The sequence below is a fragment of the Hyperoodon ampullatus genome (assembly GCF_949752795.1).
Source record: "Hyperoodon ampullatus genome assembly, chromosome: 3".
In the NCBI taxonomy this organism is placed as follows: Eukaryota; Metazoa; Chordata; class Mammalia; order Artiodactyla; family Ziphiidae; genus Hyperoodon; species Hyperoodon ampullatus.
In genome coordinates this window covers 88,018,904-88,043,271 of record NC_136916.1, presented here as the reverse complement: position 1 = coordinate 88,043,271, position 24,368 = coordinate 88,018,904, and the positions used below count along the sequence as shown (strand labels likewise).

Genomic DNA, 24,368 nt, shown 5'->3' with positions numbered 1-24,368 from the left:
GCGTTTATGTTCTCCCACTGGGATGCATACTCTTTAAGTGCAAAGACCACTTCTAGAATACTCACCATTGTATCTCCAAAAGTCCAAGACAACATCTGGCACGCAGTAGGCATTTGATAAATATTTGTTAAGTGAATGAATCAAGGAAATGAGAAATGTTGGTTGTATGGCATGATTCAAAGTTGAGACTGAATTTATGAAATGGGACTGACAGAAGAAAAGATGAAGATAAATCTATAGTGTGGTGATAGTGGTGGGAATGTAGTGGAAATAAATCTTGGACCACAATCTCAAATATGCAAAGGATAACATATAACTTTACATTTATAAATCAACCTAGCTTCAACTTTGAGAATTTCAAACCCCCTTACCTCCCACCCCCAGTTAGTGGAAAACTTATGTCAATTATTCTTGGGTTCCCCTCTTCTTCTTCAAGATGAGATAGAATTCAAGGGTTTTATTCAGGGCCAAGCCAAGGGCTTCTGGTTGTTGAGTCATTTGTCTACTCTGGTTACTTCTGGGTGTTCACTGACTCTGCTCACACAGTTCCTTCAGGTCTGAGTTCTCTGCTCTTCCAGATTTCTTTTAAAACATGGGAAATCTTTATGAGGGGTGCTTATGAGCCAGTCTGTTTAGACACATGGGCAGGCTTTACTCTTTGGAGCTTTGCTGCTTCTGTTGTGTGCTGTGGAGTTACCAGAAATGTAGAGCTTGGTTTCCCAAATAGACTTTTCTCTATGCTGCCTGTTCTATGGACTCTACCTTCTCTGGGATGCCTCTCAAAGGCACTTTTATGTTTCACTTCTTTTCATGGAATTTAGCACAGTTTTTTTTTTTTCTCTTAAACTTCAGACTTTATGTGTAAACTCTATGCATAGGTACGGCTGAATATTTTTTTTTAACTGTATTCATAATTTCCTCTAAAATGGCTTTCCAAAGCTGGCATCTAAAGAGCTCTATCATCTTCTCAACTCAAAAGAGCCTTAGGATCATCTTTGACTCCCCCTTTTTCTTCTTAGTAAATGAAATTACTGGCTTCAAAACGGCTTTTTTTTTCTCTTCCCACTGCTAATCTGTTGATTCTGGAAGTTATCATCGCACACTAGAACCTACTGTAATAGCTTCTTGATTTGTCTCCATGCTAGTTTTCTGCTCCCCAAACCATCCTTTATACCATCACAAGATAAATGAACCTATTACTAACCATTTCCAAAATACTTCATAGCTCCTAATTGTTTCCCAGTTGAGGTGAGATGATCTGGCTTGTTATTTATGATCCTGAAAGATTTGAACCCTCCATTCTCTTGCCTGCATTCATTCTAGACTCTCCTCAACCTCTTTCTTAAATTATTCTCTTTAGTAAAAATTTTACTCTGCTCATGTATCTCATTACTTGCACTTGTAATACTGCATGAACGAGAATATTCTCTTCCCAGCCTACTTACCAGCTGTACTTCTCTAAACTGTCCTAACAGTTATTCCCTAATTCTTTGAAGAGATCACTTTGTGCAGGCTTTTGATAATCTTTCTATTATTGTCTTGAATTACAAATTATAAAATTATTGTGATTTACTTTTCATGTTTTCTTTCCCTAAATAGACTGTGGACTTCTCTTTTTTTAATTTTTATTTTATTTTTTTAACATCTTTATTGGAGTATAATTACTTTAAAATGGTGTTACTTCCTGCTGTATAACAAAGTGAATCGGCTTTACATATACATATATCCCCATATCTCCTCCCTCTTGTGTCTCCCTCCCACTCTCCCTATCCAACCCCTCTAGGTGGACACAAAGCACTGAGCTGATCTCCCTGTGCTATGTGGCTGCTTCCCACTAGCTATCTATTTTACATTTGGTAGTGTATATGTGTCCGTGCCACTCTCTCACTTTGTCCCAGCTTACCCTTCCCCCTCCCCATGTCCTCTAGTCCCTTCTCTACATCTGCATCTTTATTCCTATCTTGCCCCTAGGTTCTTCAGAACCATTTTGTGTTGTTTTTTAGATTCCATATATATGCGTTAGCATATGGTATTTGTTTTCCTCTTTCTGACTTACTTCACTCTGTTTGACAGCCTCTAGTTCCATCCGCCTCACTACAAATAACTCAATTTCGTTTCTTTTTATGGCTGAGTAATATTCCATTGTATACGTGTGCCACATCTTCTTTATCTATTCATCTGTCAATGGACACTTAGGTTGCTTCCATGTCCTGGCTATTGTAAATAGAGCTGCAATGAACATTGTGGTACATGACTCTTTTTGAATTATGGTTTTCTCAGGGTATATGCCCAGTAGTGGGATTGCTGGGCCGTATGGTAGTTCTATTTTTAGTTTTTTAAGGAAACTCCACATGGTTCTCCATAGTGGCTGTATCAATCTACATTCCCACCAACAGTGCAAGAGGGTTCCTTTTTCTCCACACCCTCTCCAGCATTTATTGTTTGGAGATTTTTTTGATGATGGCCATTCTGAGCAGTGTGAGATGATACCTCATTGCAGTTTTGATTTGCATTTCTCTAATGATTAATGATGTTGAGCATCCTTTCATGTGTTTGTTGGCAATATGTATATCTTCTCTGGAGAAATGTCTATTTAGGTCTTCTGCACATTTTTGGATTGGGCTGTTTGTTTTTTTGGATATTGAGCTACATGAGCTGCTTATAAATTTGGGAGGTTAATCCTTTGTCAGTTGCTTCATTTGCAAATATTTTCTCCCATTCTGAGGGTTGTCTTTTCATCTTGTTTATGGTTTCCTTTGCTGTGCAAAAGCTTTTAAGTTTCATTAGGTCCCATTTGTTTATTCTTGTTTTTATTTCCATTTCTCTAGGAGGTGGGTCAAAAAGGATCTTGCTGTGATTTATGTCATAGAATGTTCTGCCTATGTTTTCCTCTAAGGAATAGTGTCTGGCCTTACATTTAGGTCTTTGATCCATTTTGAGCTTATTTTTGTGTATGGTGTTAGGGAGTGTTCTAATTTCATTCCTTTACATGTAGCTGTCCAGTTTTCCCAGCACCACTTACTGAAGAGACGGTCTTTTCTCCACTGTATATTCTTGCCACCTTTATCAAAGATAAGGTGACCATATGTGCATGGGTTTACCTCTGGGCTTTCTATCCTGTTCCATTGATCTATATTTCTGTTTTTGGGCCAGTACCATACTGTCTTGATTACTGTAGCTTTGTAGTATAGTCTGAAGTCAGGGAGCCTGATTCCTCCAGCTCCATTTTTCTTTCTCAAGATTGCTTTGGCTATTCGGGGTCTCTCGTGTTTCCATACAAACTGTGAGATTTTTTGTTCTAGTTCAGTGAAAAATGCCAGTGGTAGTTTGATAGGGATTGCATTGAATCTGTAGATTGCTTTGGGTAGTATAGTCATTTTCACAATGTTGATTCTTCCAATTCAAGAACATGGTATACCTCTCCATCTGTTTCTATCATCTTTAATTTCTTTCATCAGTGTCTTATAATTTTCTGCATACAGGTCTTTTGTCTCCTTAGGTAGGTATATTCCTAGATATTTTACTCTTTTTGTTGCAATGGTAAATCGGAGTGTTTTCTTAATTTCACTTTCAGATTTTTCATCATTAGTGTATAGGAATGCAAGAGATTTCTGTGCATTAATTTTGTATCCTGCTACTTAACCAAATTCATTTATTAGCTCCAGTAGTTTTCTGGTAGCATCTTTAGGATTCTCTATGTATAGTATCATGTCATCTGCAAACAGTGACAGCTTTACTTCTTCTTTTCCAATTTGGATTCCTTTTATTTCCTTTTCTTCTCTGATTGCTGTGGCTAAAACTTCCAAAACTATGTTGAACAACAGTGGTGAGAGTGGGCAACCTTGTCTTGTTCCTGATCTTAGTGGAAATGCTTTCAGTTTTTCACCATTGAGGACGATGTTGGCTGTGGGTTTGTCATATATGGCCTTTATTATGTTGAGGTAAGTTCCCTTTATGCCTACTTTCTGGAGGGTTTTTATCATAAATCAGTGTTGAATTTTGTCAAAAGCTCTCTCTGCATCTATTGAGATGATCATATGGTTTATATCCTTCAATTTGTTAATATGGTGTATCACATTAATTGATTTGTGTATATTGAAGAATCCTTGCATTCCTGGAATAAACCCCACTTGATCATGGAGTATGATCCTTTTCATGTGCTGTTGGATTCTGTTTGCTAGTATTTTGTTGAGGATTTTTGCATCTATGTTCACCCGTGATATCGGCCTGCAGTTTTCTTTCTTTGTGACATCTTTGTCTGGTTTTGGTATCAGGGTGATGGTAGCCTCGTAGATTGAGTTTGGGAGTGTTCCTCCCTCTGCTATATTTTGGAAGAATTTGAGAAGGATAGGTGTTAGCTCTTCTCTAAATGTTTGATAGAATTCGCCTGTGAAGCCATCTGGTCCTGGGCTTTTGTTTGTTGGAAGATTTTGAATCACAGTTTCAATTTCAGTGCTTGTCATTGGTCTGTTCATATTTTCTATTTCTTCCTCGTTCAGTCTCAGAACAAAGGGAAATCACATAAATTATAATACAACTGAACGTACTTAATTTTGTTTTCCTATTTGGTCTACATGCACCACCTGGTGGTAAAGTAGTGCATTTCAAGTGTTTGTGGTGTGTGTGTGTGTGCGTGTGTGTGTATGTGTGTGTTGGGGTGTTAATATGGGAAAGAGAATTTTAATATGTATTCCTAAATATTGTTTTAGGTGAACAATGCAATTATTTTCCAACAAATATCTAATAAAACACTAGAATGTTACTATATACATGTTAGAACAGGAAATAAAGGGGAGAATAACTCATGTTGGAAAGCAAAGTAGCGTTCTCTTATTTACATGAGCTATACCTCTTAAAATTCCATCCCTAAATTAACATTTATTTATTGCATTAATGTTCTTATTAAGGGCAAGAGTCAAACATTGATAACCAATATAAAACCATATAAATTATTTTTTAATTTTTAAGAATAATAATTTTAAAAGTATGTATCCTCTTCCTTATCTTAGTAGTTAGTGTAAGTAACAAGTCACAGAATTTTAAAACTACAAGGCACAACAGAATCATCTAGACCAATTTTACAAATGTAGCAGCTGAGATTCAGAAACGTCAAGTGACTTGCCCAGGTCATACTGGTAATTAGTGGCCCAACTCAAATAAGAATGTTGTTATTCTTACTTTCAGTCTAGTAACTTAAGATATAAAATTATATTCATATGCAATGCTGAAATATCTCTGTATGAAGAGATATACCCTTAACTCAGTTATATAGTTCTTGAAGACAGTAAGATGTGAATTTATACACATTAGTAGTTTCATTCTAACATTCTGAACACAAAGGAGTAACAGTAGAAATGCATGTATCATAAAGCTATGTAAAAGATTTTAAATTAAAAAAATCCCTTTTATATACATGTTCCAAGAAATATTTTCAACTTATATACAACTGCTATGTTATAAGACAATCTAAAAAATTCCCTTTCCCCTTCTAACTGCTTCAGAGTCAGAGATTTGTTTCTACAAAGTAGGTACCCAGTTGTAGGTCTGAGCATAAACCATGTTCATAGCTCCCTCTCATGACCATTGAATGAATACTATACAAGCCTCCTTTAGTCTCACTGTTGTATTCAACTAACAGCTCACTGGTTAAGTTTTAATTGCTTCCAATGAGGTCAGCAAAGGTATTTATCGAAAAGCCCTGAATAAAAGGCTCCACACACACACACACAAGCTCACATGCGCTCACATACACAGAGAAAATCCTCTTGCCTGTTGATTTATGGAAACAATTATGATTCTGCTGGAGAATTTCTCAGCTGAGAAATAGTTTGTAGCTACAGTAGAGAGGCTCAAGTTGCACAGGGCAGACAACAGACATGGAATTCTTGTGTATCCAGCTGTTATCAACAGAACAAGTAAGTGACTGTTATTTGTCTTTAAAAATAATGCTGAATATTTGTGAGTAGTTTATCTCTTTTTCTGGTTTTAGTACTGAGGGGAAAAGTAAAGTTACCAGATTTTTGAGCTGTGAGATTATCTATAGTAATTCTGCTGTAGAACTTACATAAAGATAAGGTTGAAATTCTCCAGAGCAATCCTGACATTTAACTTGAGAAATGTGGGCAGTTCAGGAGAAAATAACAGACAAACCACAAACGTAAAAGAATATAATAAAGAAACATAGGGAAAAGCATTTATATTTTGTTAATAGTAATTTTAGAACTTAATTTAAATCAACAGCTCTAATTGCAGGATGTTTCTTACCAAGTACGAACTGGAATGAATGGTACAATCATATTCTGATTTGTCTCTACTAATGCATAACTTTTGTAAATCTACATACAGAGTGGTAAAGACATTGACATCCTCTGTGAAAGCTGTTTTAAATGTACCTTCACAGTATGAATTACACAGTATGTTATAATAGTATTTACACACTGAAATTTATACATATAACTTTTCATCTTCCTCTCTCTCCTCCCTCCCCATTCTTAATCTCTCATTGCAAACAGAAGTCAAGTAGCAAACAGCAACGCAGCAACTGAGCTTATTACAACCTGTTTTTATAAGGATATACTGACAGAGTTATTTAAGGAGGAATTCTATATTGTTATCAGGAACTAAAAGGATAAGGCTAACAACTTGGAGAGTGCAACTACTCTTTCTTAAATCAATCTACAGTTCACAGATAGGACGAGGTCAATGACCTAGGAACAACAATCAACTCAAGATTTAATTTTCATTATGTTATTCATGAACACCCGGGGCACTATACTATAATGCGCAAATGGATACTGACATGGATCCTGCCAAGTTTGCTCTACAGATCATGCTTCCACATTATCTGTCTAGTGGGCACTATATCTTTAGCTTGCAATGACATGACTCCAGAGCAAATGGCTACAAATGTGAACTGTTCCAGCCCTGAGCGACATACAAGAAGTTATGATTACATGGAAGGAGGGGATATAAGAGTGAGAAGACTCTTCTGTCGAACACAGTGGTATCTGAGGATTGATAAACGAGGCAAAGTCAAAGGGACCCAAGAGATGAAGAATAATTACAGTAAGTAATGTTTTTTATTTACAACACAGCTTATGAATCTTAATCTGTGAAAGGATCAATTTTCAAGTGACATGTTTTCTCAGTTTCCTTTTTTTTTTGAAAAAAAATTAAATATAACTTTCTATTGGCTCTAAATCAGGATAGTTAAACTATGTTCCTAAAACTATCTCCTGGAGTAGGGCAAATCTACTAATACTATAGTTGGAGCTGATCACTCAAGCCAATTTGAAAATATATTCTCCATGTCCTAAGCTCAAAATGCTCATATGTTAAGCAAAATGTAAATGCTAGTATTCATACTGAAATGTGATTTATTGTGTTCTAGCAAAAGTCATTAGGAACTCTAATAGAGTACTCAGGAAATGCTCACCAAAAATGACTTACCATTAGTTTGAGGAACAGATAATTTTTAAAAATAATTTGATTTCCCTTGAAAAAATATTTCCATGGTGTGAAATACTGAAAATATGCATTCAGTGACTTGTGCAATTGTGTATAGTTTTAAAACAGAAGGGAATCTGTGGTATCCTCATCTGTTCGTATCATAAAGAGCTTGTATTTGATTGCTTAATTATTTACCTAGGCACAAAAATAGGTTCCTTCTAACATTTTCTTTATCTAAATATTCTGTGCCATAAAAGTTCCATGTTACCTTAAGAGAAATGTGAATGTGAAGTAGGAAATAAAAGTGAGTTGGAAGAGATGTTAATTCCATGATTTAAATGTAAATAATTACATTTTCCTCAAGAATCAGTTATTCTTTTCATGTTGATATGTCAGGGTTGGATTTATCATTTAGCAGTTATGATTAATAACCAATTTCAAAAGTATTAAGTTTTATGCAGTAAAATATCAATATATACCTAACATATACATTAAGAATTTAAAATCACTGAGTGGAAGGAAATTTTGTTTGTATTACTAGTACTTGAACAATGTTATTTTCATATCATTTTATAATATTATGTACGTTAAAGTCAATTGAAAAAGAATGCATGGGGTGATGGTGTAAACATTTGCCTAGCACAGTGTTAGGATTATAGTGAGTATTTAAAACTTTTGCTGCTTGTTTAGTAAATGGCTTTTAGGCTTCCAAACTAATGAACCAATATGGGAATATGGGGAATTACATTTCCAATATGAAAATGAGAGAATCCACTTTTTAAACTATAATTGATATAGAATGTTAAGGCCATTTAAATGGATTGCTAACAGTATGGCTTTATTATTACCTCTATTAATAATGTTAATGTGCTAGTTCTAGAATATTGTTCTGATTATACTGAAGTTTAGGTAAGGAAATAACTACTTGGAGGAAAGTTTTGTGGATAGCTACTTCTCTGTGAGCAACAGAATTTGGCTCACATCAATAAATAAATTTATTTAAAAGTTATTGAGATTTATAATGGATAACAGAACTTGGTGGAGAAAACAGAGCCCAGGTGGAAATTATGACAGATAGGTCCAATCCCTGCCTATGAATGACTTTGGAACAATTTCTTACTTTTTCCAATTCTCATTTTTTTTTAATCTACAGATGATCTCCAATATACCTTCTAGTTCTTACAGTCTATTTTATTCTAAACCTCAGAATATATAATATAAATGTGAACAATCTAAGTACTCATATAATTACCATAAACATTGAATGAGATGAAAGTGAATGTTATCTCAATGATAAGTTGAGCTGTCAGAACTAATTTCAAATTGTAATAATAAGGTTACTGAACCTAAACACTATAGAATTCTTCCATATGCTAATTCCTTTTGAATGCTTTTACCAAGTAATGAAAAAGTGAAAAATTAGATGTAAAATCCAGTGAAAGTGAATAATATTCATAATTATTTGGGATCAATTGGAATATCTGATTGGAATGCATTCAGATATATATGTTTTATTTTATATTAAAATTTCTTGAAACCATGAAACTCAGCTATGTTAAAACATACACAAAATGCTGACGTTTTTTATAGTTTGAAACACAATTTAGCATTGACCTTGAGTAACCATAAAGCCAATTTGGTAGACAATTTCTATTCTAACTCTAATTCTACAGTAAAAAAAGAAAGGAAGAAAAAGGGAGGAAGGAAAGAAGGAAGGAAGGAAGGAAGGAAAGAAAGTCATTTTATATCATTATAAATTAGAATGTCACAATACCAATGTACTAAAAGACATGATATAAAATATGTAAATAACCTTCACTTCTATAAGCTTTTCCATAGACTGTATACCTAGTCTATATACTTTCTTGATATGATAAATTCTCCTGGAAAGGGAAATTTACATCGGGATCATTTCAGTAGCTCCAAAATTGTTGTCAAGTTGTGCTATCCTATTGAAGAAGAAGCCTGTCAGGCTTCTCCATAACAAGGGGCTAATCACTGTTGTTTATAGGAAATCCTAAGGCACTCCATGGAAAAATATATGGAGAATAACATAGAACAGAATTCTGATAGTCATTTCCTATTATTCAATTTTAAAATTGAATGCCTCATACATAAAACATGCAAATTGTCACATGTGAAGTTGAAGCTACTGTATCCAGGTACAAAGAAATCCAGGTACAAAGAAAGTGCTCAACAGAATTTTAAAAAGTCAAAGAAAACAAAAAAATTGAAATTATAAAACTTGTAGATTGTTTACATTCCTCAATCCTTAATTGAATTGATGAACAAATGAACAAAAGATGTTTCCTTCCTATTTTCATTAAGATGAGAAAGTAAAAGGCAATTGGATTGTCTACTACATTGAAACTCAGCAGAGGTCAGAAAGTGGTAAAGGTTAAGATTAAACTTTGAATTTCATTTTCAGTGTTCTGATGCCTTAAATTCATTCACTGGTTGTTAAATATCCTTCTTTGGAGGCCTTTTAAGATGGTATAGATTTAAATGTCTTAGATGATAAAAATTTGCATGAAAAGTTAGATGCCAGTGACCTGAAACAGTTTTTCTCTGGGTTACCATACAAAAGCCCCCAGTCCATTCTCATGGCTTTGCTTTGAATGAAAGAAAAGTGACCTGAAGATGTTAATGGATCTTGAAGGACTGCTTACTTCACCAGCAGAAGCACTGCTCACTCATAGGAATGTGGCTTATAAGATATTGCTAAGATAATGGACTGGAGTAGGTAGGTGAGGTGAAAAACCTGGGTGTATAATTCTCCTTCCAGAAGGTGTTGATCTGGGGCAGGTGAATGGAGGGCCTGGAGGAAGAGAACAGGAGTGATAAGGAGGTGGATATGACGGCTCATGTCTCACATCTTTAGGGAATTAAAAAATTACTTGAGCTACCTTGGGTTGTAAGGGTCTCACTTCAGTCTTAAGTATAGTGTTGTCTTGTGAAAATTTTGAATCTAGATAAGAATGAGTCAATGTCAGAAAAAATGCACCAAGTAACCCAACAGAAACAAGACTTGTATTAGTAGCCATATAAGCAAGACCTGACTATGTAAAAGTAGGAATTCATAAGAGGCCAAGAGATGCTGAACTGTATTTCTGACTCTGGAGGGGAGAGAAGCTATCACTGGAGAACGGGTCATGAGATCGCACGTTATTCTTACTCCGGAGGCAAGAAAGCCTCTCCTCTCAACTTGTTCTCTGGTGGCACCACATTAGCCTTTTAGTAGGTTTCTAAGTGATGAAACTAGAACTTAACCTGAACTAATAAAAAGAAAAATAAAAGCATAAAATGCCCCTTCAAAATGAAATAAATATCCACATTCTCTGCAGAGGAGAACATTAATAATATCACGAAAGGACTGGCAATGGATGGTCAATACTTCCACTGCTGTTGTCAGAGTTTCTCCCCTTGGGGACTAAGGCCAGAGGGTGAATTTAGATAATTGGACCAGGCAACCCATCAGCAGACAGAGGCAATCACTCCTCACCTGACACAAATAACACTGCTATTTAAGCTGGAAGTTGAGGTGGTGAGTGAGAGACAGCAGCAGTGCACTGGGCAAGCAACAACTGCCCTGAGAGACACATGTGGACTCTGAAAACTCAGTCCCTCAGGATGATTTTCTTGCTTTTGGCATCCAATTACTAAAAAGTTTTTTGGTTCCAATTCCTTTTGAGAGGAAATCCTTAATTGCCATAAGCCATTGATTCAAGAAAAAGTATGCCTCACTTGTTATTATTAAGCATTGTAAGTTCCATAGCAAGAAAAGGGTTAGCCATTCTGAAAACTGGCCAATGATTTGGCAATATTGTCTTTTGGATTGTTAGACTGTGACTGGATATGGCCTAACAATTGGCAAAAAGCAAATAAACACACTGCTGTTGGATCTGATTTGACCACAAAATCTTCGGTGACTCAACTGTCAACAATTCTTTGGATAAGCTCCTGCTCAACAAGAATCTCTCCTAGTAGCTAACAAATACACATATCACCTCTAAATACAAAGATAGCAAACTTGCTTATTCTCCAAAGAGTTCTTAGCAAGTTATCTAAAAGAACAATAATTCACGCCGTCAAAATAAAAAATAAGAAAATCATGACAATCACATCTCTAAAAAAAATAGACAAAGAGGAACATATCTATGGAACTGAATCAAAATCATAGAATTACTGACAAAATGGAATCCTGTAGAACTGGTGACCTTATTCTCTTCTTTAAGTTGTCAAGGCTGTAAATTATGGAACATTTGGAAATACTAGCAATTTGGAAGTAGCTAGATTTGGAAATATTAGCTAGTCTTTGAAAACTTTAATGTTAAGAATAATTTTTCATTTTATGGTCTTCCCCTTTTTTTAGGCTAACACCAGTGCCTGGCACTTATTAAGTGCTAGTAACAACTTATTGCCACAGGTGCATCTCTTATTTATTTCGTAAATTGTCATCTGAACTGGCCATCACTTTCATTTCTATATTAATCCAGAGCATCTGATCATGTATTTAACCTTGTGACTTAGTTGTATTACAACTCTTCAGCCTATAGTTTTAGAGCTTTCAGAGATGCAAGTGAATTGAAGAGGATGCAAGAAGCCAGCTTTTAGATATATGGAAGGGGTTCCTTTTCTAGACTTTTCTATTTCTCAGCCTTGGCTAAATATTGTAATCAGCTGCAAAACTTTAAAAAATACTGATACCAGGTTCCACCCACAAAGATTCTCATTAAATGTATTTGGGGTGCAGCCTGGGCATCAGGAATTTTAAAAGCTCCCCAGATAATTCTGACATGGCTGGCTCCAAAGCTGAGCCTGAGGGGATCACATTAGATTACTGGGGAAACCACAGATCAGTTTAATCAGAATCTTGCGAAGGCAGGAAGGACCCAGGCATCAGTGTTTGTTTAAAGCTCTCCAGTGAGTCTAATGGGCAGCTAAGGCTGAAAACCACTACTTAATGAGACAAGGCTTCTAATTCAGCAGGATTCCCTCGGGTGTCCTGGGAACGTTTTGGAACCTTTAGAGGACTCCTGAGTTAATCTCTACCCTGGGGGATTTTGAAATGGGCTTATCAGGAATGAATCTCTGAATTATGCATCAAGGAAATTCTTCTGGGTCCATTCAACCTTTCTGACAAATCTTAATGGCTCCAACATTTGGTGAACTGGCTTGGAAATGCACGTGATAACAGCTCTGCAGCTACTATTTAAGAAGGCATCTTCCATGAATGAATTCATTGCTGGGGAAAAATAGGACTGGTGCCACAGTTTCAAAATGACAGGCAGGTCTGACTCTCTTCTGACACTTTCAAGTGGTGCTGCAGCAGGGAACCTGGAGAACAGGCATCAATGCCAGCTTACAAGGCACTTAAATGAGCCACTTATGATTATGAACCCAGATGCCCCAAATTAGAGTTTCACCTCCTATGACCACCTCATGAAAGCAGTGATTTAAAGAGACAAACTCCAGTCTAGAAAATCCAACAGGGAAGAAACCATAAGCCTAGAGGGTCTATCCAGATTAGTGAAAGACTACGAACCTAGCAGTTTGTAAATTGGGGATTAAGGCAAAGCTTTCTTTCTTTTCTAAAGAGTCCAGCTTTCTTCGTCTGTATCAAAGAATTTATGGTAGCAGAGTAACTTCTTTTTCATCACTACTGGAATACAATATTTTTCTATGTTTTAATTTCACATATGGCACATAGAAGAAGAGGCAGGAATTGTGTATATCTAAGGAATACTGAGAAAAATTAATATTAAATGAAAAGAGCTTCCATATGAATTCCTCCTTTTCCTAAACCGTATCCAATCTTTCTTTAAAAAATTTATTGAGGTATGATTGACATATAAAAAGCTGTACTTATTTAATGTATAAAACTTGATGAATTCAGAGGTAAGAATACATCACTATATTCTATGCCATAAACGTACCTATCACTTCCAAAAGTTTCCTCCTGCCCTTTTTTATTAATTACTATTATTATTATTTGTGATAAAAGTACTTAACATAAGGTCTATCGTCTTAGAAAATATTTAAGTATACAATATTGTAAACTATGGACACTACACTGTACAGTATATCTCTTGGATTTATTCACCTTGCAAAACTGAAACTTAGTATCCTTTGACTAATATCTCCTTGTTTCCCCCACCCTCCAGCCCCTAGCAACCATTATTCTACTCTGCTTCCATAAGAGAAAACTAATTTTTATTTTATTTTAACATCTTTAAAACTAATATTTTAGATTCTTCCTGTAAGTTGTATCATGTAGTATTTGTCTTTCTGTATTTAGCCTATTTCACTTAACATAATGTCCTCCTGGTTCATATCCAATCTTTCTGCAAGCAAAATAGGTTGGAAAATAAAATTGTCTGCCTTTCACATGGTTCTGAAAACCACATTAAAGAATCACTGAACATTTGACTGTTTCTTGACCAAGATTCGCATCTGTATTTGAGATGATATCTGCACCTGACTTAGGTAGAGAAGCCATACCAAATTTACTAACAAAGAAAACGTCATTAAAGTTATTCAGCTAGTTGGGTTTGTGTAATAATATATAAAGACAAAGGGATTAGGGTGCAGGAGAGAGAAGAATTATCCAATATCCATGTCCAGGTAGAACTTGCCTTTTAGGCAGACAACGTCCTTCTCAGAGAAAAAAAGTTTAATGTATATTGGGGAGAACTGTCTCTAGAGATTCTTCAGTTGCTCCAGTCAATTTTCCTGCAGAAGAATGTAATCACTTCTACTGGTGTGGCCACAAGTACTTGATAGGGTCATTGGCTAGTGTCCTAAGAATAAAAAGGAAGAAAATATCTTTTGTCTGTGAACAGGAAAGAAAAAGGTGAGAGATGAAAGGAATAAAGAACTTTATATAAAAATTAATGAATTTTGTATTTTAAGTTTAGGGAGGACTTAAATATAAAAGATTCTCATAAAATACAGCTCTACTAAACTTTTAAAAAACTGAAGTAGTTGATGTACAATAGTCCACTAAGTTTTTGATGCCCTTACGGAATAAAGGAAATTGAATGCAATGGATTGATAATATAGTAGATGAAGGATTTCTGAGGTGGAAACAAACAAAAACAAAATAGTGTACAGAGGGGTTGAAATGATAATAGATTATTGCATACGTTACTCATATAGGAGGTTTGAAAATTTGTGCTTTTAGCTATAATAATCTTTGCTTATTTATCCAGACTATTCTGAAACTGAGTTTATTTTTTCTGATTAATACGAGAAAGGAGAAATGAGGCATATTTCAACATCCTTAAATAGCATATTTATCAAGTTCCATTAAAAGCTACTGTAATATTTTCCATTTCATCTGCCTATTTGAACTTCACATGTAATTGTAGATAATGCTGAGAAAATGATTTGAGATCAAATTCAGAATCACCTCAGCCTGCCTCAGATTTTTCTTACAGCAGCAATTACAAACTTTGTTTCTTAGAACACTAGTGTCCTTTGAGATATTAATGGTGTTTCCTGCAGCACAGTTTCTGTGGCTCATTGGAAAATATTAGGTTAAATAAAGCTGAACAAGTTTTTTTCACAGCAGAAAATTCTCCAAGCCTATACTACACTAGTATGAATTGCAAAACTCTAGGAGAAGACTATATATGGTTTCCCAAAATTATCTGACAGCAGAGTATACCCTGCACCCCCACTACCCTCCCTACTCTCATCCCTGATTTGGGTAAAACATTTAAATTTCTAAATGGAAACTAGGGAGCTATTGCCTAGGGAATCTATCTTTGGTGTAGTGAAGAACGAAAACCAAGCTTCCACTCTGTTGTTAGGTCCAAATAAAAAGGCTATAAAAATGGACTTGAACCAATGTTTTAAGAGTGACCTTGAACCAAAAATGTGTGCCAAAGTCAGGAGCCTGCATATAATTTTGGACTATTAGGGTAGTATTTTGGGTATAAATGCTGTACTGAAATCCAGAGATTTGCAGTGAGATTTAAGCCTAGTTTGAAGCTCCTTCTGACTTCTGAGAAGCTTTAAAGAACCTTCTCCTAATCTGAAATGATGCCCAACAGCTATCATTTGAGCAATCTAGAAACTGACAAAAACATTTCCCATGCAGTAATCTAAAAATATTTTAGCATTCCAACATGATTGAAGAATTCTTATCTTATATACCTAAAATCAATAAACTTTGTTTTACTTTTCAGAAAAGCAGTTTGAGTAAAAATTGAAGTTATTTCAATTATATCAATAAAGAACACGTTTCATTTACTGGCCAAAAACTATTTAGAAGTTTGAAATTTAACCTAAACAGAAGGGAGGACTGCAAATTTAATAAATTAGTTTCATACCCTTTGAAAAAGTCACTTATTTGAGATTTTAAATAGAACTAACTGCTTTTCTAGTCATATACAACACATTTGCTTGTCTTATGGTTTCTTCTGTTTGCATTTGGCAATGACACTAGAATGTCAGTTCTGGAAAGATAAGTATCATGTCTTACTCTCCCTTTGTCTCCCAATGGCAGATAGCTCAATGCAATGGGTGGAAGAAGGGAAGACAAACTGACAATCACTCATATTTCTCTGTTAAGTTTTTATACATTTAAAATTAACTATAGGTAAGAAATAGATTAGTAAATTATCATGAAAATTTAATGTGGACAAGAATGAAAAAGCTTGCTAAAATAAAACAGAAGTACACTTCACTTTTTAAAATTCTCTATTATTAAGAAAATGTTGGTCTCCAGAACCTCTTTGACTTAATGTTTTTCTAGGTAATTTTAAGGGAGGAGTGGCAAGGTTTTTTTGTAGAGGTCAATAATATAAGCAGGCACAGGTACCACTGGTGACACTGAAAGGGTGATTGGCAGGGCATGGTGAAGACCCATCCTGGAAAAGCGGCAGCCTTCCTCAGCACTCATTCTTATTTTCATCTGACTGTCAACTAATCCCTACATGTGAAAAACTATATGCAGAAAAAAATTCGTAGTTTATATTGGCTTAAGGAATATCTGTACTAAAAGGATACAAAGAGGGGAAAAGTCTTTAAAAATTAAATGAGCTATACTAGTGAAAACAGCAGTGGGCTGATAATATTTATGTAGAGATCTGCCTACTTTCTAGCAGCACTTATAAAACTGATCTTGGGAAGGTTGAAGAGAGGAGAGGACATGTGTATAGGAAGAGAGAGCTGGGGAGAAGTAAAAAGTTGGTGAACATACTCTCAATTTGTTTTAGTGCCAGTAGCCTGATCCTCAGATAGTCTTTTGGTGATTTATGATGTCTCTAACTGTATTTCTGACCACAGTCCTGGTTAGTGGGGTTCACATTGAAGCAGCTGTCATGGGAGCTCACCGTAGGCAGTGAAAAGTTTCCTCCCTTGCTTGCTTGAATGATGAAGATGTCACACAAAACAAGACTGGTGATTTCTTTTTTCATTCTTTGTTAATTCGACAAACAGTCATTGATACCTTCCTTATACCAGATCAAGGCTACCGTAATTAAAAGTCCATAGTCCGTGTATTTAGAGAATTAACAGATTAGTAGGGGGTGGAGGGTGAACTACAAGTCAGAGGGGGAAAGTTTAGAGCACATTCAGGTGTTGCCTAACTCAACTTGAGGAGGTGGGCGTGGAGGTCTTTTCTGGGAGAAAATGACCTGAAGGATGAGCAGGATGAAAGAGAGAAGACGAATGTATTACTTTCAGGGGAAATATTTTTTCTACATGCTTGGTAGTAAGAAAGTATTGCAAGGTTGGGAAACGGAAAGCGATTAAATACCTTTCCAGTTATCAATGTTAAGCTCACTAAGGTAAACCTTTTTTTTTTCTATTAAAAAATATGAGAACATTTGCCCTTTGTCAATTTTCCGACTTTGTCTAATTGCTCTGCTTACTAAAAATGTCTATTTCCTTTAAAGGAAAAGTTTTTTAAAGGCATAATTGAAGTTCTGCTAATTGGAATAATATTGTTTTTCTGGATAACTGAATATTTTTCTCTTTTCAATGTAATTTGAATCTTTGATCATCATTGTAATATGCTTAAGTGAGCTGTTCAGTAATGATCATGGCACCTTATGATTATGGAGGATTTTCTTCCCCACAGCAGTTTCTAAATAGTGAGAGAAACAATGGTTTTGAAGCTTCTTCTTAGCCTTTAAAGACAAAATTATGAAAGTTATCTGCCACATTCTTTAAGATAAGACAACTTTTATTACTATTAGAGTTGCATCACCTGCTTCAGCTATTTAACCAGGACACTCGGTAGTCAAGCAGCTGTGCAGATTTACTCCCTCTAAATCCGGAAGTAGGCAATGAGGTGAGGTGTTTTCCCACTTAGATATATCTACTGATGTGTCCCTGTTTCTGAGAAATTGTGTTCAACTCCCTTCCTGTACAAATAATACATTATAAAATAATGTTGTATGTTTAATAGACATAGAGAGGTGCTCTCAACTCTGAGAAGATTCTGCTCTAATTTGGTCTTCAAATTTTCTCTTAATTGGCTTGAAGTTGATCAGATATTGAATAAAAATTCATCCCAAAGAAGAGGAACATAAATAAATCTATATCATGGTTGTTAAGTTTGTACTTGGACCTAAAACTTGTCATGTTTTAAGGTACTATTTAATATTTTATCGGGTGTTCATATTAATATTACTTTTAAAATTACTGCACTGTGTAGAAATAAATTTTGTTTGTTACTGTCATAAATCTTCTAATTTAGTCTACACAAAATTGCACAATGTACAATTGGGAACATGTTTATTGAGTGACTAAATATAAGCAGATTACTAAAATGATGTTAATTCTTTAAAAATACACATGCCAGTATTGAAATTGGTGAACACTTCATTCCATTCTAATTAATCCTCAAAATACCTCTTTGCTGTAAGATTGCAACCACACTATTAGTCCACTTTACAAGAGGAAAGAAAAAACCCTCAGGAATTGGCCAGTTTCATAAGTTTGCTAGTATACAAATTCTAGTTTTAAAATTATACATAGGCTACCATAATGAGATATCACCTCACAGCTCTCAGAATTGTTATCATCAAAAGGACCATAAATAACAAATGCTGGAGAGGATGTAGAGAAAGGGAGCCCTGTACACTATTGGTAGGAGTGTAAATTGGTGCCGCCACTGTGGAGGGTCCTCAAAAAATCTAAAAATAGAACTATCATATAAGCCAGCAATTCCACTCCTGGGTATATATCCAAAGAAAATAAAAACATTAATTCAAAAAGACACTGAACCCCAATGTTCATAGCAGCATTATTTACAATAGCCAAGATACAAAAGCAATCTAAGTGCCTGTCAACACATGAGTGAATGAATGAATGAATGAATGAAGATGGAATACTACTCAGCCATGAAAAAGCACAAATTTTTGCCATTTCCAACAATATGGATGGATCTGGAGGGTATTATTCTTAGTTAAATAAGTCAGACAGAGAAAGATAAATACTGTAGGTTATCAATTATATGTGGAATCCAAAAAATAAAACAAATGTGAATATAACAAAAAAGGAACAGACTCACAGATATAGAGAACAAACTAGTGGTTACCAGTAGGAAGAGAGAAGGAGGAGGGGCAAGACATGGATAGGAGATTTAGAGGTACAAACTACTATGTGTAAAATAAATAAGTTACAAAGATACATTGTATAGCACAGGGAATATAGACAATACTGTATAATAACTCTAAATGGAGTATAATCTATAAAAATTTTGAATCACTATGTTGTATACCTGAAGCTAATATAATATTGTAAATCAACTATATTTCAATAAAAAATACAGAGGCTGGTTTTGCCTATTTAGGTGCTGTTCCTTTTAATTAAGAAAGATTGGTGTTTAAAATAAGCTGATGATTGAAATGATCATATCAAAAACCTCTGTGTGCAATAATTGATTGTTTTCTGGAAATATTTGGGTGTTCACTTAACTTACAAATAGTAGATATTGAATAATAGGCCTGATAAATTCACTGTGTGATTAACATTGTTATATATTAAAGATCAAGAAGTTCATATTCAGAATACTACTTTAAAACTTCCAGTTTCCTTATAGTCAACACAAGATACTAAGAGACTTTGAAGGGGAAGAAGTGAGGTATTTTAAAGTTATACTTTTCCCCCATAATGATAACACAGGTCAATAATAAAATTTTAGGATCATAAAAATTACTATAAGAGGTAAACTTACTGAGTAGTTACTGTGTGCCTGGCAGAGTTATATGCTCATTTTGCAGATGAGACAACACAGAGGTAGGTAGCTTGCTCTAGGTTCCATAGCTAGTAACTGCCAGAGTTGGGATATGAACTCAAGTAGGTTTAACTTCAAAGCATAATTTTTGTTATTAACACATGTATCACTATACTGTCACTGGTGTGACTAAAATATCACACATTAATTTGCATCATGCAGTTGGATAATTTGCATCTGAAGAACTATAAACAGCTGCAATTTTCTTCTCTGTAATATGCCCTAATGAGTACTTGGCATTTTCTTATTATTAAATAAAAACTCTGCTCCAACTTTTCTTGTACAAAACATCTCCATTTGTCTTCCTCTTGAGTTGGCGTGGAAACCTTGTTTATTTTGCTTACTAATTGCTAAAGACATTGCAAAATTTGATTTGGTTGTATTTTAAACACATTTCTGACATTTGTTAAAACTATTTATACTTCTGTTCATTAGTAAGTGCCTTCATAATTACAGAATACATACATATATACCGTTTAATTTCAGAGAGTAAATCAGTCAATTTTAGGAGTACAGCCACATAGTCCCCCTCTCTAAAGGCCATTAAATCCAAAAGGAACAAACACAAAAACAAATGAAAGAAGTCGCAGAGAGTTTGTTCTAACAAGCACTTCTGAAAGATAGGTTGAAAAAGAAATAGTATATTGGCAAATTGGTTCTTTCTTTTGTCTACAATTACTATGTTCTCTATTTATTTCTAATCCTTTTAGGACTTTTCCCAATTAAAAGAGGCAAGAGAAAGGGAATAAAAATAAGTTAGTGCAAAGACAGTATGTAGATTTTAATTTTCATAGTGCTCTTTTAGTATAAACATTAATACTTGTTATTTAACACCTAGGAGTACACTGAATTGATGATAAAGTCTGAAGCAGCATAGGGATGTGGAAATAATATCATATTAGGGTTTTAATCTTTTTTCTTCCAGTAATTAATTGACCTTGGGCAAGTACTTAACTATTGTGGATCTCAGTGACCACCTAAAGGGGTGAGATAGGGAGGGTGAGAGGGAGACAAAAGAGGGAAGAGATATGGGGATATATGTATATGTATAGCTGATCCACTTATTATAAAGCAGAAACTAACACAACATTGTAAAGCAATTATACTCCAATAAAGATGTTAAAAAAAAAAGCCGCCAATGTCAGTTGAAAAAAAAAAAGGAGGGGGGTGGTTAGAGCAGACTGCTTGAATAGATTTTAATTGTAAAATGTTACCAATAGTATTAAGCAACTGAGGGAGGGAGGGAGAGAGAGAGAAGGTGTATTAGCTATAAATGCTGCGTAATAAATTACCCCAAATTTAGCAGCTGAAAATAATATTTATTATCTCATAGGGTCAGAGGGTCAGGAATCTGGGAGCAGCTAGGCTGAGTGGTTCTAGCTAAGGGTCTCTCATGAGGGTGCAGTCAGCTGTCACCTGGGCTGCAGGCTTCTCAGGACTTGACTGGAGCTGAAGGACCTGCTTCCAAGCGCTCTTACAAGGTAACTGGCAGGCTGTCAGTCAGAGACTTCCTTTGCACCACGTAAGTCTTTTGATTGGCTTCCTCAGTGTCTTCATGACACAGTAACTGGCCTCCCCCAGAGTGAGTGGTGAGAGAGAGGGGGAGAGGGAGAGAAGGAAAAAATGAGCACTCCTCCAAGATGGAAACTGAGGTGTGACACACCATTACTTCTGCCTTATTTCACTGGTCACAAAGAAAGGCCCTCACGAAATGTGGAAGTGAACCACACAAGGGTGTGAATATTAAGTGGTGGGCATAATTAGAGGCCAAACTAAGGCTGGCTACCACTTATGGTTTCTGCATCTGCAGACCTTTTAGTCAAGTTGGGAATCAAAGTTGTTAACAACAGAAGGAGCAGAGCAACACGTTTGTGAAATGAGCCTGAGGAACAGATAACTCTCCTTATAGAAGTGGCTAATTTGGCTGAAGTTCTCCTTAGGAGGCATGTGTGACTCTCTTCTTTTACTGCAGACTGAGAGGAAACCTTACAGCATTTGTTAGTACCCCACCTTGTAGCGCTGAGAAAGAAACTGGATTATTTGCTTACTTGAAAGCACACACAGTGGTCATATGAGACAAAGACAGCTCCATTCTGGAGTTATAGGGCTGGAAGGAACCCTTGAGGTCATCTAGTCCAAAGATCTTGACATGGAATTTGACATGGAAATTGGTAAGGAAAAATTATACACAAAATTTTGAGGAGTGGATTCAAAGCTTTCATCAGATTCTCAAAGGTACCCGTTTCCAAAAAAAAGTTTAAGCACCACCAGTGTAGTACATCATGCTCATCTTTTATTGATGAGGGATCTGAGACACAAAGAAGTAAGAGAACTTTTCAAAATCATGTCATGAATTAGTGGCAGTGGTTGTTTGGACTAGAATTGGAGTCTTCTGGTTTTTAGCTCAGTATTATTTTAGTTATATCACTGTGTATGCAATATTCATTGTTACTCTGGTTTGTAAAAGCAAAGGCTTAGCTGATTTCCAATTACACACCTCTATTACTAGGATCATTCTCCCTTTTGTCCCCCTACCAACTGTTAAAACATTGGTATGTTTCATATAAGTAAGAGTCATCAGAGGGGAAGAATATTGCTCCAAAGTATTTATAATGTGAAAACCCAGTGTTTATGGATAGGAAAAAGAGATAAGCAAATAGATTATAGTTGGTCATATATAATATAAATCCAAAGACTGACCCCAAATATTATTCATTCATTTGATAGATATTTTTAAGCATGCAATATATGCCAGGAACTGTGCTAGTTGTTGGGGATGCAATATAATAGAATTCAAGATAGAAACAATTTCTGCCCTCACACCGTTTCTAGCAGTCCTCCTTATCTTCCTCTGTCATATTCAATCTCCTTTCCTTAACAAACCTGTTGAGTGCTTTGGGCAGCACATAACTGGTGGATGGCAAGAACTGAGTAGAGATACAGGTGTCATTTAGAAGCCAAAACAGGGTATCATTTTAAAAAGAAGAAAAGAAAATGGTGGGAGATTTGAATTGTCTAGTATAAACAGCAACGACTTGGAACTGAGTTGTTTTCTGTGGAATGCGTCAGTAACTATCTTAGTGGATTGCCTTTACACACAGCTTTATAAAGGTAGCCAATTATAACGGACATTGAATATGGTGATTTGTAAGTACTCTATGCAAAGCACTAATCTAACAGCTGAGGTGGGAGGTGAGGCATAAGGAAAGGGGAGGTGGTGAGAAGGGAGTTGGAGAAGAGTTGATATAATAGATGTAAAAAAGTGTAACATTTTAAACTCCTGATCTTAAAGCCTAGGAGAATACAATAATATAGTATAGATTTCCCCATACATATTATAATTTTACATAAATTTCCAAAATTTTCACTTGCTGGATAAAGATATTATTTTCAGTTTAAATTTTCTTTTATGTTAAAACTATGGTATATTTCTAAACACTGATTTTTTTTAAAAACATCTTTATTGGAGTATAATTGCTTTACAATGGTGTGTTACTTTCTGCTTTATAACAAAGTGAATCAGTTATACATATACATATGTTCCCATATCTCTTCCCTCTTGTGTCTCCCTCCCTCCCACCCTCCCTATCCCACCCCTCTAGGTGGTCACAAAGCACCAAGCTGATCTTCCTGTGCTATGTGGCTGCTTCCCACTATAAATACTGATGTTTTATTAATTTATCTTATTTACTATTTAAAAAATAATGATGAAGTAATTAGTATATTATTGTTGGGAGTAGGCTGGCAACAATTTCACTGGAGAAGACTTCCGATTAAAATGGGAACACTTTTAAAGTCAAGAGCCACTATTCATGGACTATTTTAACTAAATGTCATGTGAAGTTAAAAGGCAATTTGATCTAGATCATTAGGATTTAAATTGAGAATGCAATTCAATTCCATATTTATAGAGTACGTTTAATGTACAAGGTGACATTGTATAATAAAGGCTATGTATATGTATAATAAAGGCTATGAAGAGAATAACTTTTGTCTTTACTGTGCTTTTATAGGAAATAATTTGGTAAGTTCTGAAAGTTACTAACACATTTCACATGAGGAAGGGAGAGACTTCTCGGTGAGCCAAAAGAGGTGAAAGGGACAGAGTAGAAGAATTAGGAAAAGAAAATTTCCTGGAAAAAGTGCATTTGAACAAAAGGGGGATTGGTTGAAGGATTCTGACAGAGTGAAGAGCTTTCCAAGTCACGAACAAAGTATGCACAAAGGTATGGGTACAGTAGGGGAATTCTGAAGAATGGTGAGTCCTGTCCTGGCTAACTGGAGAGTATGATGCATGGCAAGTAGCAACACAGAGCTAGTAAATGAGCAAAATGCTTCAAAACATGTTTTAACTTCATAGTATGAAAAGAGAAGATAGGAGAACAGAAAAAGAGGGTGAAGATCGGTGGGGGGGGGGTAGATAGAATTAAAGGACGGATGTGAGGAAGTAAATAGAGAAAGACAAGCAGGGGAAGAAGTAGGGAGAAAGAGGGAAAAGGAATACACAGATACATCCAGAAAGGAAAGACAAAAGGCAGAGGGATGCTCTGGAAGTCCTGAAGTCCACAGAGATTTTGACAGATGTAACCAGGGTACTCACCAGAGGTAGGGGGCATGCATGGGGGCTTGTCTTCTTGGATAAATGGACTGTGATTCGACTAATATT

General features: G+C 35.4%; 2 protein-coding genes across 2 annotated transcripts in view; one reads left to right on the top strand and one right to left on the bottom strand.

Annotated features, from left to right (window-relative positions):
* The window catches only part of FAM227B (family with sequence similarity 227 member B), a gene marked incomplete at both ends in the record, with an annotated part of 224,181 nt that overhangs the window by 73,208 nt on the left and 126,605 nt on the right, over positions 1-24,368 (bottom strand). The gene's annotated exons all lie outside the window — the stretch shown is intronic.
* Positions 6,780-24,368, top strand: part of FGF7 (fibroblast growth factor 7) — a gene marked incomplete at its 5' end in the record, with an annotated part of 60,519 nt that continues 42,930 nt past the window's right edge. Inside the window, one exon of the mRNA XM_079701118.1 lies at positions 6,780-7,065. Within this exon, the coding sequence (XP_079557244.1) occupies positions 6,780-7,065 (286 nt within the window). The remainder of the gene's footprint in view (positions 7,066-24,368) is intronic.